The 14,872-nt window shown below is 40.6% G+C and overlaps 3 protein-coding genes across 13 annotated transcripts in view; 1 reads left to right on the plus strand and 2 right to left on the minus strand.

Annotated features, from left to right (window-relative positions):
• Positions 1-2,992: 2,992 nt before the first annotated feature.
• Positions 2,993-5,945, minus strand: LOC116430168 (tyrosyl-DNA phosphodiesterase 1-like). 5 transcript variants are annotated; one of them, XM_031983937.2, is made up of 5 exons: positions 5,699-5,945; positions 4,474-5,100; positions 3,839-4,381; positions 3,378-3,579; positions 2,993-3,307 (listed from the first exon to the last, which is right to left on the minus strand). In XM_031983937.2, exons 2-5 carry the CDS (start codon positions 4,989-4,991, stop codon positions 3,140-3,142), a joined length of 1,431 nt encoding a protein of 476 aa, XP_031839797.1. In that variant the 5' UTR covers positions 4,992-5,100; positions 5,699-5,945; the 3' UTR covers positions 2,993-3,139. The 5 variants fall into 5 exon arrangements, with proteins under 5 accessions (XP_031839797.1, XP_031839796.2, XP_031839794.2 ...); XM_031983936.2 differs by having other exon boundaries at positions 4,474-5,159; XM_031983934.2 differs by having other exon boundaries at positions 4,474-5,417.
• A 153-nt stretch (positions 5,946-6,098) lies between these two features.
• gkt (tyrosyl-DNA phosphodiesterase glaikit) lies at positions 6,099-9,195 on the minus strand. Of its 2 annotated transcripts, XM_031983931.2 has the most exons (6): positions 9,026-9,195; positions 8,548-8,631; positions 7,367-8,465; positions 6,750-7,292; positions 6,436-6,637; positions 6,099-6,364 (listed from the first exon to the last, which is right to left on the minus strand). In XM_031983931.2, exons 1-6 carry the CDS (start codon positions 9,051-9,053, stop codon positions 6,227-6,229), a joined length of 2,094 nt encoding a protein of 697 aa, XP_031839791.1. In that variant the 5' UTR covers positions 9,054-9,195; the 3' UTR covers positions 6,099-6,226. The 2 variants fall into 2 exon arrangements, with proteins under 2 accessions (XP_031839791.1, XP_031839792.1); XM_031983932.2 differs by lacking the exon at positions 8,548-8,631 and having other exon boundaries at positions 7,367-8,514; positions 9,026-9,185.
• A 366-nt stretch (positions 9,196-9,561) lies between these two features.
• The window catches only part of Trpgamma (Transient receptor potential cation channel gamma), a 208,840-nt gene continuing 203,529 nt past the window's right edge, over positions 9,562-14,872 (plus strand). For 4 of the 6 annotated variants that reach the window (XM_076368222.1, XM_076368225.1, XM_076368224.1 and 1 more), the window contains exon 1: positions 13,609-13,784. The gene's annotated coding sequence lies outside the window, so the exon portion shown is untranslated. Of the gene's footprint in view, positions 9,647-13,608; positions 13,785-14,872 lie in introns of those variants that run through there. The other 2 variants (XM_076368223.1, XM_031983868.2) reach the window with 2 other exon arrangements.

A 14,872-nucleotide genomic window follows, 5' to 3' on the forward strand; every position in this document is an offset into this window, starting at 1 on the left:
ACACGCACAGATTCTCCGCAGGATAAATGAAATGTTCTTTTGGTTCTATCAACTGTATTCGCCGGACGCATATATGGGTTCATCGGCCACAGCAATGTGTTTACGTGGAGTACATACGAGTCGTTCAGAAGTCATTGCGGTTAAGTCGACTTTTTGATATCTTCTGATTTCTCTAAATTTTCATGGAATAAATAATCTTCTTTCTAGTTGTTAAATGATTCACTTGTGTCTTAGCTTTTTCCAGGTCAGAAAGCCCTTCTTTTCGTAGCTCCTGAATATGTTTTATAATTTCAGGAGTCGAAACATTAATTTTCTCAATTTGTTTCCTAGGATTAACCGCCATTGGCTTCTGAGCGACTCATATGAGTTCGTCAGCCAGATTGACAGTTCACGCAGAACGCATATGTGTGGCGGTTGTCCGCAAAGGGTTAATATCAGTAAACACGAAAGCTCGATTGACGGCGGAATAAATCGAGTCGATCAGAATACACTTGCATCGTTTAACCTGTACCGTGATCGATGGAAATTAATACATAAAACAAAGAAAAAGATTAGTCGATCGTTAAAGCCGCAAGTGCTTCGACGATCCATGAATATTCATCGCCGAAATTACTCTAAAACAATTAACGGCGACCTTACACGCTAATCCGCCGCGTACAGAACGGCGATAACGTGTTTCGCGAAACACTCCAGACACTCCAAACACTCCGGAAACGGAAATACATTTGTTTGCAAACTGAAAGTAACGTTAAATAACTTTTTTTTCAAGTGGAAACCCACAGATAAGAGCGGCGAGCGAATGACAAACAAACTAAGCAGAAGTGTTGTGAAAATAATGGAACACTTGTTACGGCCGTGTGCCGAAATTCACGTCCGTTCCACGAAAATCAGCGTACAAACATCCGACAGAGATATAATTAATCGATCTTCATGAAAAAATACTCCTTGAACAGCACGTGGCGCGTTAACGTTGAACGGATCGCGTTGAATCGATTTACGAGCTTGTAAAAGGCGCGGTCCTCTCGATAAATTTGCATTCGAATTGACCCGTTCCGTTCGCTCGAGACGGTGCCTTGAGGTCGACGGAAAATTTCGTCTTTCACCGCTCCGTCGCCGCAAGGACGCTCGGAAATTAGAGATCTAATTCGCTCGCGGACTCGTCTTGCGAAAGCTCCGCGCGCCGCGTGTAAAAATTACAGGAAATTAAATTTACCCGCGAACAAACGCGGACATGCTTTAAAATTCAACGCAGCATTCGCAGTATTATGCTAATAGTTTCCAAAGTCGCACATGTTGAGGACTCGCGCTGTTGCGAATATCATTCGTTTCAACCTTTTAGCTACTGTACGCCACTACAGCGGCTTCCGCGTGTATCGTCTTCTCGAATGGTATGCTTACAGCGGCGCAATTCTTTCTCCGTCGATAGTTGTGCACGTTATAGTTTAATCCAATATAATTGCAAGGTGGAGAATTCTGTCAGTCTCAAATCACAGTGACATTACATTTACGATATACATACCGTGTCAAACCTTGTACGCTTCGCGGCTAGTAGCTAAAAGGTTAAAAAAGCATGTAGGTAGCTAAATTCTTAGTGTTACGCTGGAAACAGCTGTGTGAACGACTCGTACGGTGTCGGAAAGTGGAGAATAGGGAATAATGGAACACAGTTCCTCGTAGATAATACTTGCGCGCTCATCTCCAATCGATCACGAATGATAACGAGGTCTTATTAGGACTGTACTATGCGCCGGCTCGATACGTGCTCGTTCTCCACGAAAAACATGGGCGTTCCGTTTTACCCTATTCTTCCCTACTGTTTCAGAATTCATGGCTTACATGGAACAATTATTGTTCCGCGCGAGGAAGAGCGAGGCGCAAGGTTCATCAAACGTTGTTCGAAGGCGAGGCATGCGCCAACGGCACGAAGGAAACGCCGCGAAAGAAACGCTCGCCTGCTGATGTTTTATGGAAAACGCGTGGCCCGCGAGCCACGAAATCGCCGCGGAACAAACGTGCAACGAAGCCACGCCATAATGGGGAAATGTCGATGTGTCCGTGGCCAAAGCTCAATTTGTTGGAATTCATAAAGACACGAAACGGCCTGTTTCACTGAAATCGGAGTACACGGTATTAATGGATGCAATACGTTTCTTGAAAAATAATAAGTAAATATAAGTATAATTAATATTAAATATTAAGAGTATGTCATGTAGGCCTTTATACGATAATTATCATTTTTCTGTGGAATTTCTGAAAGGAGCTCATGATTTAAATACTCGCAAAGTGAACATTTCGGAATGGGTCAAGTTCGACCCGTCTGATAGTTCTACTGTTAAAATTACAAACGTCCAGCGAAGCAAACACAGCTACAGCGTTGTTGTTTCAGTGCAACATGCAACTTGCTACGTTCACCGCATGTTTAAACGTGTACGGGTGCCCTAACAGACACTGTCCGATGAAATTGCGCCATTTGAAACGTATCGATGCTTTCGCTTGAACTGCCGCGATAACAGTAAGCGTCTGTGTTATCGTTAACGATTTTTATAGCCGGTTACAGTGTCGCTCCAGGAAGCACGTAGTAACGTTTCTTTTTCACCGAGCGATAGTGAAACGGATAAAGACCAATTTGTACCATCAAGTTACACGTGAAAAGAAAGCGACACAGTTAAAATTAGTCAATGATGCTTACAAGATTTAAAAGCCATTCTATTGTTCCCACAGTGTTTATTCGGCACACCAAATAGATATTCCTGTCAAGGCACCCCGTGCACAACGTATCTGACTTAAAATCATGCGTATAGTTAGCTATTGGTACTTGCACGTCTGTAAAAATCTTTGTCTTATCGATGTAATTAAGTGTACTTCTGCTCTAGGACTCCCCTAACGAGGAATCTTATCTGCACGATTCCAGAAAGTGTGACTAATTCGTTCGTTACAATGCTAGATTTATTAAAAATATTAGAGTATAATGTTTATAAAAATATATCACTCGTGTAGGATTAGTAATCATCGAGGAAATAAGATCACTCTTTTAATAACGTAGCAAAAATATATTTGAAATGAATTCTTTCCCTCAACTATTCATAATATTATACTTGTTCAGTACGATTTGCACAATGCTGCCTTAAAATGCAGAAGATCAGTCAGGTACAGTATTCACATGAAGTACAATATCGTCAATATCGTCGAGCTCGTAGTAGGCTGGCTTATCACCAGGTTCGTATTTCGTTAAAGGAATATCGTACGGAATAGGGAACACAGGTACTCCATCCTCTTCCTCTTGAACCGGAAACGTAGTTGACCCAGTCTACGAAAATCATGCGATACGTTCATTTTTCTATTCCGTGCTAATGAAGGGTGATCACATTCTTACGCACAACAAATTGTGGAACGAATACGACTCCAGCTTCATAGTTCCCAACGAAATATGAACTTCGGAAATTCCCCCACGCGGCTTTACTCAGATTGGCGCTGGTAAGGACGAACCAAGGGATTCTCTTCCAATCCGGCGAGAATCTCGTGTACGATTTGATGTGAGGCATAGCTTTGTCTTTCGCCTCGCGCGAAGCCTTCCACTCGCTAAGAACGTTGTTCGATATATGAAAATAATACAAGATGCGTCCAGCAATTGACGGTCTAATCGGAAAACGAGGGGTTTCGAATAAAAAGGAAACGAAACGAATCGGAAGCATAGGATACAATTTTCCTGTGTCAGGCCACGTTTTCGAGGAGTTGATGGAAACAGTGAAGCATCTAATTCCCGATTAACTGTATCGACGGTACCAACAATTACGGGATACTCTGAATGCAACAGTGAAGATTTTAAAGGTTTACTTACTATAGGTAGGATTCTAGCCATTCTTGTTGAGCATGTCTTTCCCTGGGGTAATTCAGACAAGTACTTCCAGTTGGGAAATCAAAACTTTGTAGAAAACTTTTACGTGTAGGGAAAATGTACTTGAAGTCTGGATAACCCTTCGTACCTTTGTTCACCTCTGCCGACGCCGAACGTACGAAGTCTTTAAAAACCCAACTTTTATAATTAGGACCAAAAACTCCGACGCTAGAGCTCTGAGCAACAATTGGCCATTGTGGAGCATCCGGAGGTAAGGTAATATATTTAGAAAGAATAGTGGCTAACTTCCTATGTCCCCATAAGTTGGAAGCGCGGTGCATGTGCTGTCCAGGAACAGAAGCCAGGAAAAATACATTCACCGCCGAGAAGTCGGCTTTACGAACGATGGAAATCCAATCTTTCAAATCCTTCAAGCGGTATGCATGCAGATAATCCAGTAAATCTTTTTTGAAATGTGTTGGAGATTCTCCAGCACTCCAAACTGCAGAATCTGCCAGCGGCGGAAGATGCGGCGATATCCAAAGACTGGTCAAAACAAAATAGAATTTGTCTGTCAAGGTCATCTGTTTGAAGCAAGCAAATCAACATATAGACACTTTGAAAATGATTTCACACACCCTTGCGTTCTATTCTCCCAGTCATCAAGATACAAGTTTGCTGTAGACACTACAATTCGTATACCCCCATCTATATACTTCAAGATCATGATCTTCGTGTGATGACAAGTGAACTCAGATAACTTCTCCACAAGTATAATCTTCATATTTGAGCTCACTTTTTCCTCATCCAATCTCGTACCATACAGAACTAACATATCTGCACACTGGCCAGCCAACACGTATTGTAAGCACAACCAGTCAACATCTAGCATAAAGTTGATTTGTAAGCTACAGACAATTTCTCCTAAGCTTTTGTCTAAGATTTCAGGAAATGTTATTGAAAACTGTTGATCATAGGTTTCCTTTGAGTCCTCTATTCTCGGAAAGAATATGTGATATGGTGCTGCAAGAGCATATTTTGCTGCAAAGTTTCCTGGCTCAACCACTTCTTTACCATTCTTTTTCATTATAGCAATTATATGTGCTCTAAATTTTTCCCTAGATATTGTTGATTTACATTTTTGATAAGACTCCATTAAGGATTTTCTTTCTGAGGAGGTAGAACTATGAGCATCATCCGCAGTTTTATTTGAACCTTGATTACCCTCTGCCACACCTTCATCAACAGCTGACTTTTTCTTTTCACTGCCATCATCAGTAAAACTATTATTGTCACCTCCTTTTATCTGACAGGATTTATCTTCCTGTAATATTTCTTCTGTTAACTTAATAGTATTTAATTTCTCCTCCATTACATTCACTTTATTAGTGTCTGAACTGCTTTTATCATCATTACAAGCAAACTTAAAAAGTGTTTCTGCTTTATTATCCATTTTTCTAAACTGATTATCTTTATTTTGATTTATTACTGGCTATCCTTCTCTTTTATCTACTATAGTTGACTGCATGCTATTTTGTTGTCATCGTTTGTTTTCTCAATTCTATTAATCCATTAAAGGTGTCTAACCAAAACAATCAAAGACTAGATCATTCAGTTAAATTATTTCTTCTTATAAGTGATTTATTATGATTTTCTTCACTGAATCAAGAGACCCGCTTTTTTTATTTACCAAGAGCTAGTAGTAGTTTCAATGGAACGTAAAATAAACAAACATTATTTACAATGTGGATATGACATTTAATTGAATTGACTAGAATTTTTTAATATTATTTTCCCAAATTGGAGAAAATTTTTTTGGTTAAAATTAAACTTTTACCTTTGGATTAACTAAACAAGTCTTACCATCGGTATTACAAAAACTTGTCACTTTCTTCTCTCATATAATTTCGACAAAATTACACATGAAAACCGTAAATCACTTGTTATTATTATCACTGACAATCTTCACAGCACAGTGATATTATACAACGATGATAAGCGTCTATTGCGGTGTTACTGATTCCAGAATTGATCAACAGAGGACGTTGCTGTCATCAGAGCGCTACTGTGGTGCATTTAATTTCACACACAATGTTTTGATACCTATTTTCTAGTAAAGATGCATTATAATAATATCATAAAATATTACAACCGTGTCCGTAGAAATCGTAAACGGAAGTTATTAACGCAGTCCTCTGTAAAGATTGTCTGAACGGAATTAATTTATTTCTGCCATGTAACTGACTGTTCGAGTAACATTGAATACTATTTTAAAAACTTACTGTTTATTAAAAAAATTCATTTGTACAAAACACGTTGCATAATACGTTTTCGAACACACAACATGGTATAGATTCTGTACACTTTGTACAGCCTTTAAGCGCCATCCTTTTAGTCACGGCCACTGAAGAATTCCGTAACGAATGGTTTATCATCGGATTTGTACTTTGTTAGAGGTATATCGTATGGAATAGGAAATACAGGTATTCCCGCTTCTTCCTCTTGAACCGGGAATGTTGTTGATCCAGTCTACAAAAATAGTGGTCTATGTTTCTTTTCCCATTTTATGCTAACTAAGAGTGATTACTATTTTCACGTACAATAAATTTTGGAATAAATATAACTCCAACTTCACAGTTCATAATGTACTGTGAATTTCTAAATGTACCCCAAGCGGCTTTACTTAAATTAGCGCTGCTGAGTACGAACCACGGGATTTTCTTCATGTCGGGTGAGAATCTCGTGTACGATTTAATGTGAGGCATGGCTTTGTCTCTTCTTGTGTGCGAAGCCTTCCACTGACTAAAGATATTGTTAGACATATAAAATGTATAAAATATTACGTCACCGTTATTTAAATCGAATAATTTCTATTTAGAATAAATGCAGTATGAACAAAAAAATATTGGCTTACTATAAATAGGATTCAAGCCACGTTTGCTTAGAATGTGTTTGAAGGCTATAGGGTAAGCAACACGATCCAACTCGACCATCAAAACTTTCTTTATAGTTCATTATTGAAGGATAAATGAATTGAAAATTCGGATGACTCTTCAGGCCCTTTGCTGTCTCCCTAGACATTGTGGGTATTATCTCCTTTAGAAGCCAACTTTCATAGTTGGGGCCTAAGCTCCCAATACTGGAGCTCTGAGCAACAATTGGCCACTGTGGGGCATCCGGCGGTAATGTAGCGTGTTTAGAAAGGACAGCGGCTAACTTCTTGTGTCCCCACATATCAGCTTCCTGGTTCTTGTGACTTCCTGGTACGGAACCCAGGAAAAATACATTCACCGATGAGAAGTCCGCTCTACGGACAATAGAGATCCATTCTGTTAAAGTTGGTTCTCTGTAGGTATGCAGGTACCGCTCGAAATCTTTCTTGAAACCTGTTGGTGATTCTCCATCGGCAGAATTTGCGGATTTTGATAGCGGTGGAAGATGTGGTGATATCCACAGTCTGGTGAGGACAAAATAGAACAAACAAAATAGAACAAACGAATATAAAATCGCATTGACAATTATTTTACACACCCTTGGGTTCTGTTCTCCCAGTCATCTGAATACAAATTTGCAGTAGACACTACAACTCTTATACCATCATCTTTGTACTTTAGAATCATGACTTTGGTGTGATGACAACCAAACTTGGTTGGCATTTGCACAGGTCTCATAGTAATGTTCAACCCTACTTTTTCTTCATCTACCCTTTCTCCAAATAAAATTAACATATCCGTACGCTGACCAGCCAGCAGATATTGTAAACACAACCACCCAACATCAACCATAAAATTAATTTGTAAGCTGGAGACAATTTCTCCCAAACTATTATCTAGGATTTCAGGAAATGTTATTGAAAACTGTTGATCATATGTTTCTTTTGAATTCTGTACTCTTGTAAAAAATAGATGATAAGGCGCTGAAAGTGCATACTTGAGGGCAAAGTTTCCAGGTTCAACCACTGATACTTTGAGACCCTGTTGTTTCATCATTCTAATAGCTTTCTCTCTGAGTTCATCTCTAGATTTTGCTGATTTACATTGTTGAAAAGCATCCATTAAAGATGTGCCATTAGAAGAATTAGAATTATGAGTACTTTCTGAAATTTTATTTGAGCTTTGATTATGTTGTTCAATATTATCATCATGATTTAGCTTAGATCTTTTGTTTTCAGTGTGATCATTACTAGAACTACCACTATGTCTTTTTTTTCCCTGAGAACACTCATCTTGTTGAATTTTCTCCTCTGCTACATTAAGATTATGTAATTCTTTCTTCATTACATTAATTTTATTAATATCTAAGGAACTTTCATCATTGTCAGAGGAAGATTTAAAAAGTGCTTCTGCTTTATCATCCATTTCTTTCAACTTGTTATCCCTTCTCTGACTCATTGTTTGTTTATGTTTCTCTACTTTTTCTTTTAAAGTCTGACTCAACTGATTTTTATTTGTAGTTGTTGGGTCTTTAGTAGCAGATTGATTGCTACTATTGCTGTTATTGTTTTGTTTTCTTAATACCATTTGTAATACTTTTAATTGGTCTATTAAAAGTGATCGATTAGAACATTCAAAATCAAGATTTTCAGGTACATTTATTTCTCCTTGCAACTGGTTTATTAAAAGTTTCTCCACTGAAACAAAGTATCCACTTTCCTGTTTACAAAATCCGAATCATGGTTACTAGATGGCACAAAATAAATAAATATTACTCACAATGTGGATGAGACATCTCGTTAAAGTGAATTGGATTTTTTCGATAACATTTTTCCATGTAAGGACATTTTTTCTTAACCACACCTTGCATAAGAGAATGCAAATTTCTCAGTTGTATAAACTTAAACTTCAACCCTACCATTACCAAGGAAGGACACTTTATACTCAGCATATCACATTTCCTATATTGTTTTTACTACTCAAACTCAGTAAAATTAATAAAAAAAATTATTGTTTAATAATGTTCTTCAGTACACACTTTGTTTCAATGTGTAATTACACTTTGACACTAACACATAATTAAAAAAAGTACTAACTTGCAAGGAATGTGAAACGTCATCAGAATACAACGATCAATAATAATTATATCATTATAACAATCTTTTAAGGGCGAACACAAAATATCCTAACCTTGGTAGTTTTGACAAGTACCTCAGAAACATAATGTAAACCTCAAGATGAATAGAAATAATGTTACCTTCGTTATTATAAGAAGTCGTTGCCATTTCTTTTTATCACTACTTTTCTCACAGCACAAATAGTAAAATAGAAATAAGTTTTTATATTAAATTCAAGAGCCCTTCAACTGTTACAATTTCATATAATCACTTTGAAGATAACGCATGCACCTATCTGAAGTTCTTATAGGCTGTGTCTGTTTAAGTTCGAAAAATCGAACACAGGCGGCGCTAGTTTAACCATAGCGCTAGTGTAGTATTCTCTTAGTTTCAAACTTTAGTTTCGAGTGTGACGCTTCAACGACTGAACGCGTTGATACTTTTGTTTAAAAAACGTAGAAGAAACACGAAAAAGTGCTAAACACAATAACTGAAATTGACTTTAGTGATTCACGTTAAGTATCTGTTAAAGTAATCTAAATAGTTCATACGATTTCGTAGTTTGTTAGTATTAAAGAGTCAAGTGTGTTCCCGCGGGTTCTCCTGCACACACTCAATCTTCTGAGCAATTCGATAGTAACGGAATTAGTTGACTAAATTACTTGATAACGTATAATATAATAGTAAAACGATCCATGGTGCAACAATGGACGAGAGCATGTTCACCGAGTAATTGCTTCGATAAAAAAGAAGTCAGAACGGTAAGCTTACAAATTCGAATTACGATCCTGTTCATGGAGTCCATTTTGAATGTTCTCCATATTGTACTCACCAAATAACGTTTGCAATGTACACATTATTTCGCATCATTATCGAATTCTATGGCATCACACTCTAATAAGGTCAAAATACAAATGCTTCGAGCTCGTACAAATAATTTCTGCGATGTAATTTTCGGTCTACCATTCTGAAATACCGACACCGTCGAACACAGCCTATCGCACTAGCGAACTCTACCCGAATAAAAGGATCAGGCGTGAACTACGGAAGACCTCAATGTTACTCCAACTACCGGATGGGTCAAAATGACTGATTCCTAATTACATTTTTCCCAGTTATCGAACAGTTAACGGATGCTTCTCTGAAAAGGTACCGAAGAAAATAATTTAGCAATAAAAAAATTAAATTGCAAACCAATTGAAGTCTTAATAGTTGTACTATTGGGGTTTCTATAGAACAATCATAGTATCATAGTAATTTGATTTGGTTGGGGTCACTGGTGACCCCCATGGCATTCAACGTGTTAAAAAGTACTATTTACCAGTATTAAAATTACTTGTACAATCAACAACCACTAAAATGGTACTACTGGTACCATTTCTTTTACTATGGTCCAACGATACGATTCGGGAGAAAAAGGATGCGACTCATAGGAAAGTGTTTTCGAAGCATGAATGCATCCTGAAGGACATTTTTCCAGCGTCGAAAGTCAAAGTTCAATTGCAACAGAGGAATTAAACGGCCATCTTCTTATAATCCGCGCAGTCGACGGTTGAACACTCGGGCGGGATCTGTGCCGGCGAATTTCCATTTTTGCAAGAACAATGACTCGCGACGCAAAGAACGAAGGACGATCTTAAAAATCAGCCCTTAAGCCACCGCTTAATATGCATGCGCATCGTCTATTCAGTCGGGACGATATCGGGTTTTATTAAAGTAAAATCGCCACGGCTTCGCGACCGTCTTCCCTTGAAATCCGCTCGACGTGATCCAAGAAAGAGACATTGAAAATCGCGAGGGAAATTCCGATACATTTCGAGGCAAACTGAAGATTCGGACGGTGGATTTTGGAAAACACGAGAATGCTTTCGAGGTGGGACATGTTCGCTTGTGGAATCCCACAGGGGAATAGATTTCTTCGAATCGTTCTCTTCAATCTTTCGAAGATCGGTTCGAATTGGTTTTCAAATTACAGATTAGCGATTCACTTTCCTGCCTGTTCATTTCTCTCCTTCCATTTTCAACGGATAAATATACCAATTGTAGCGACTGTATTAGTTTCCCCCGTCCCATAATCGAGAATAGGAATTTTAAAATAAACTCCACTATCTTTATGGGTTCTTTGTTACGATTTTCGTAAACTGAAGTGACAGTACAATGAGGAATAGGTAATCAGGGCTGCTTTTACACGAAGTATCGTGCACGTTGATAAATAAACGCAGATTTTGGGTCAAGTAGCCAGAAACAAGTAGAACAGAATCACAGCGGGTAGAAGAGGGCATCAGGGTTAAGTGTTCTCCTCATCGTCAGAGATAACCGAGTCGACGAATATTTGTTTTATAAAAACAGATTCGCAGAAGAACGGAGGCCACAAACCGCGGGATTAATTAACGCTTCCGCTAGATTAACTATGAGACTCGCGTAGAGTCAGTGCCATCGAAATAGAGGATGTTTCTTCAGCATCGATAAAGTTGTTTGAAGGGATAATCTTCCAATTACTCTGAACTATCTAGAAACTTCGCGAAGCAAGACATCCTGGCGGACACTAAGTAAAAACCCTCTATCGACTGTAAACACCTGCAATCTTTGCTTCGCCCAATTAGCGTAATACCTTCGATTAATTAACAAACCAGATTACTTTCCTGCGAAACTGAAAAAAAAACATTCTAACCTGCTATTTCATGCTACTGTCTACTTAAAGTAGCTACTATCACTTATTCGCCGTTAGCATCGAGGAAGCAAGAAGTGTTCAAGCAGTTTAAACAAGTGTTCGATCCTCATAAAGCACTTTTACAAACCAAATTTTCGTAAATTGCACGACGTTGTATCTACCGTAAGGGTTAAAACAAACTAAGAGAATTTATATCCGATAATTCCTTGAAACCAAGGAGATTTCCGTTTAATCGCGAATAACATCTCGCGAGAAAAAGGAAACAATCGTGTCGAGCACAAAAGGAAAAGCGAGAAGGTGGAAGATGGAGAAAGGTTCGCGAGGGAATCGACATCTCCATCGATTCGCAATTATTTTCGTCGATATCCCTGCGATCTCTTCGAAGTTCTACGGAGCACATTCCAAGCCATTTTATTTTTATCCGGTTCCGATGGCGTTAAAGGGCTTAACGAGCCAGCGGCCAAGAATAAGCTTCATTAGAAGCTTCGGCGTCTGTCGTGGAGAGAAAATGAAGGAGTCCGAGAAGGAACTGGGAATCTCGACATCTGGATTCATTCGCGGGTCTGCGATGAATGTGTCGCTACTAAAAATCGGGAACGCGGCTACGAAATATTATCCGTCTGCGTGGATCATACAACGTAATTCTAAACAATCGCGTACTTGCGAGAGCCTAGCTGGACCGCAAAACGTCATTTGGACACTCACACCGCGCATATTCATTCCGCTAGGTTCACTGTCACTGACCGCATCGCAAGAATTTGTATACCGGAATTTTTATTCTTGCATACGCTCGAGAGTTAACAGAAATGTCGTTCAGTTCTTCCGCGTGCGAACTACGCGTCTTCCCGTTGCCAGTTGCAATGCTTTGAAGTGAACGTGGATATTGTTGCCTAAGGAACTCTTCCTCGTTTCTAATAGATTACGAGTGACCCCAGCGTGCGCAGGAGAGGAATAGGACAACGGACTAACGTTGACCACTAAATTAGCACTCATCAAATTACTCAGAGTACTTCTCCGAGAAGGCGACATTCTCCACAGCAACTACTATCCCAACTACTCGCGTCTGATGAAAAAAGAAAATTCCCTCGTCATGTTCCCAAAAATTAGAATTCCCAGACCTTCATGAAAAGTTCCATCGTCCGAGTTCGAGTGGCAGCAGTCGAACTGAATCCTCGCGATCGTTTCTCTATCTCTGATTCCCCTTTCACGCGATCTTCATCTAACGCGGACTGCAAACAAATCAATTTCACCTTCCATACGGTTCATCCCCTTACTCCCTGATCCGCAGATCTGTCGCCGATCTCTATCGCTGTATACCCACAGTACAATCTCCCCCGCGAATCTATGACGAAGCAGCGTATGAAAACCATCCAGACTACACTTCGTACCGAATGCACAGGTCATCCTCGCAACCGCATCAAATCCGAGTAATTAATTCCCGTGAAACGGGCGTCAAACGAAAGACCCGCCCAGTCCGCCGCGAATTACACCCGGACACGCACCGGCGTAGACAGCATCCGCACGGGATCGTGTAAATAACAATAGCGGTGAAATGTCACGGGGCCGGGAAGCGGCGCGGGGTCAGCGGCAGAGGAGGCGAAGCCAGAAGGCGAGCCGGGAGCAACCGAAAAGTGGTATCCGTCAGGCTCGTGCAGGATGTGGCGCGAGGGGGTGGGAGAGATGCCGTGCGTCGAGACGCCTCGGTCCGCTCAGTCACCGCCCAGACCGCGCCGCGAGCGATTCTTCCGCGGGGGCAGCCGCCTCGTCCTTCTTCGGGGCTGTTCTCGGTGCCGTCGCGCTCCTCGGATGTGTCGTGCGCCCCGCGTGCCGGCAGTCGCGCGCCGCCGCTACCTCGGATGCGCCTCGACGGCCTGGTGAACGGTTCAGCTACCCGGTGCCCGCCCCTGGTGAACGGTTCGGCTACCCGGCGCACGTGCACGCGCCTTCTCCGTCGTTCGACGCGGTGTTCTCTCGTGGAGGAACGCTGATACCGACAGCCAACGGACGTCTGTGTTACTCCCCCCGTGTCCGTGGCATCCCCTATTTTTTTTTTTTTTGCTTCGCCTAATCTGGCCCCCGGATCGATCCACGTGCATCCTGGAAAGTGTGTAGAGTAGTGGTGTCGCGGTGGAGACCGCCGGAACGGATCCAGCGGGTGTCCGGTTCCTCTGGAGGCTGTCAGAAGGCAATCAAGATCCATCGCCGCCCGGAAATGCCGGAAAGTCAAGGTCGTTTTATTTACTCCGTCCACGCGGGCTAGCTCGCTGAGCTGAGCTGAGCTGTGTTACGTCATTCCCAAGGAAAACTTTCGGTATCTATATTGTAGAGAGATGACTCGGCGCCTGGCTAGGCGAAGGAGGTCTTCCGATTGGTGTTTTGTTTGTAGGTTTGATGTAGGTTAATTGTGTTGAGGAATAGTAAATTAGCAAGGTAAATGAGACGGGGACTGACCGTAGTTGGAGCTATGTGCATGCATTTACCCGGGTAATCTCGAGAGGGATCGATGATCCAGATTTTGGAGTAGCCGCGTTGTGTTGTTTTTTGGGAGATGCTGTGGATTCTTTTGCTTTCGAGTGGAACTTTCGGTCTTCGCTGCGCGTGTAAATATTTGAGTTGTAAGGGGCGGGAGGAGGGGGATGATATTTATGATGGTAGTGTACTATAAGGCGACGAGAATGATAATGAGGATTCGAGTAGAGTTCGAAGCTGGTAACGTTTTGAGGATATCTACGAAACGATGTGCAGCGCGTTCTTGAATGCATTCTCGGAGGCTTTCTTGAAATTAGGTTGAGATGGGATAGCGCGAATGAACAATGGCAATGAGTTACGGCGAAGTGATGCAGCGCAGCTGAATGAACATGAAATTATGCGGTACTGTGGGAGAATTTAGAGGGTTGGAATATTACGATTCTCATGCATTGGACTGATCCGAAAGTTAATGCTACTCTTTTATTTTCGATGGGAACACAAATGGAAGGGCGTGAACGAGTATAACACGCGAAAAGATCGCTATCTAAATTTCACCCTCAGGACATCGTGCGTCAGCGTGGAAGTTATGCGAAGAAGAAACCTCCAAGTTTTGAAACCTCTTTTTAATCCTTCGTTGTATGATGCTAACCGAGACACACGAGCAAAGTATTATAAAGTTCCCAGATGATTTAATACTCAATTTCTGAAATACTTCATGCCAATACAAGAGACTTTGTACGACTTCCCTCACGTACCAATTAAAGGTACTCAATTAAAGTATCGTATATACCAATTAAAGAAAAATATATTAAAACTTAAGATTAACTTATGTCAATCTCTATGGATC

The sequence above is a fragment of the Nomia melanderi genome, chromosome 6, assembly GCF_051020985.1.
Source record: "Nomia melanderi isolate GNS246 chromosome 6, iyNomMela1, whole genome shotgun sequence".
Lineage (NCBI taxonomy): Eukaryota > Metazoa > Arthropoda > Insecta > Hymenoptera > Halictidae > Nomia > Nomia melanderi.

Excerpts from the sequence above, each read along its gene's own strand:
- gkt (XM_031983931.2), bottom strand. The coding sequence starts at position 9,053 with ATGGCAACGACTTCTTATAATAACGAAG. Across the intron at positions 6,638-6,749 it reads TGGCTTGAATCCTATTTATA|TCAGTGGAAGGCTTCGCACA; the intron begins GTAAGCCAATAT and ends CAATATCTTTAG. Across the intron at positions 6,365-6,435 it reads TATTTATTCCAAAATTTATT|ACTGGATCAACAACATTCCC; the intron begins GTACGTGAAAAT and ends CTATTTTTGTAG.
- LOC116430168 (XM_031983934.2), bottom strand. The coding sequence starts at position 5,288 with ATGGATAATAAAGCAGAAACACTTTTTAAGTTTGCTTGTAATGATGAT. Across the intron at positions 3,580-3,838 it reads TGGCTAGAATCCTACCTATA|CGAGTGGAAGGCTTCGCGCG; the intron begins GTAAGTAAACCT and ends CAACGTTCTTAG. Across the intron at positions 3,308-3,377 it reads TATTCGTTCCACAATTTGTT|ACTGGGTCAACTACGTTTCC; the intron begins GTGCGTAAGAAT and ends TGATTTTCGTAG.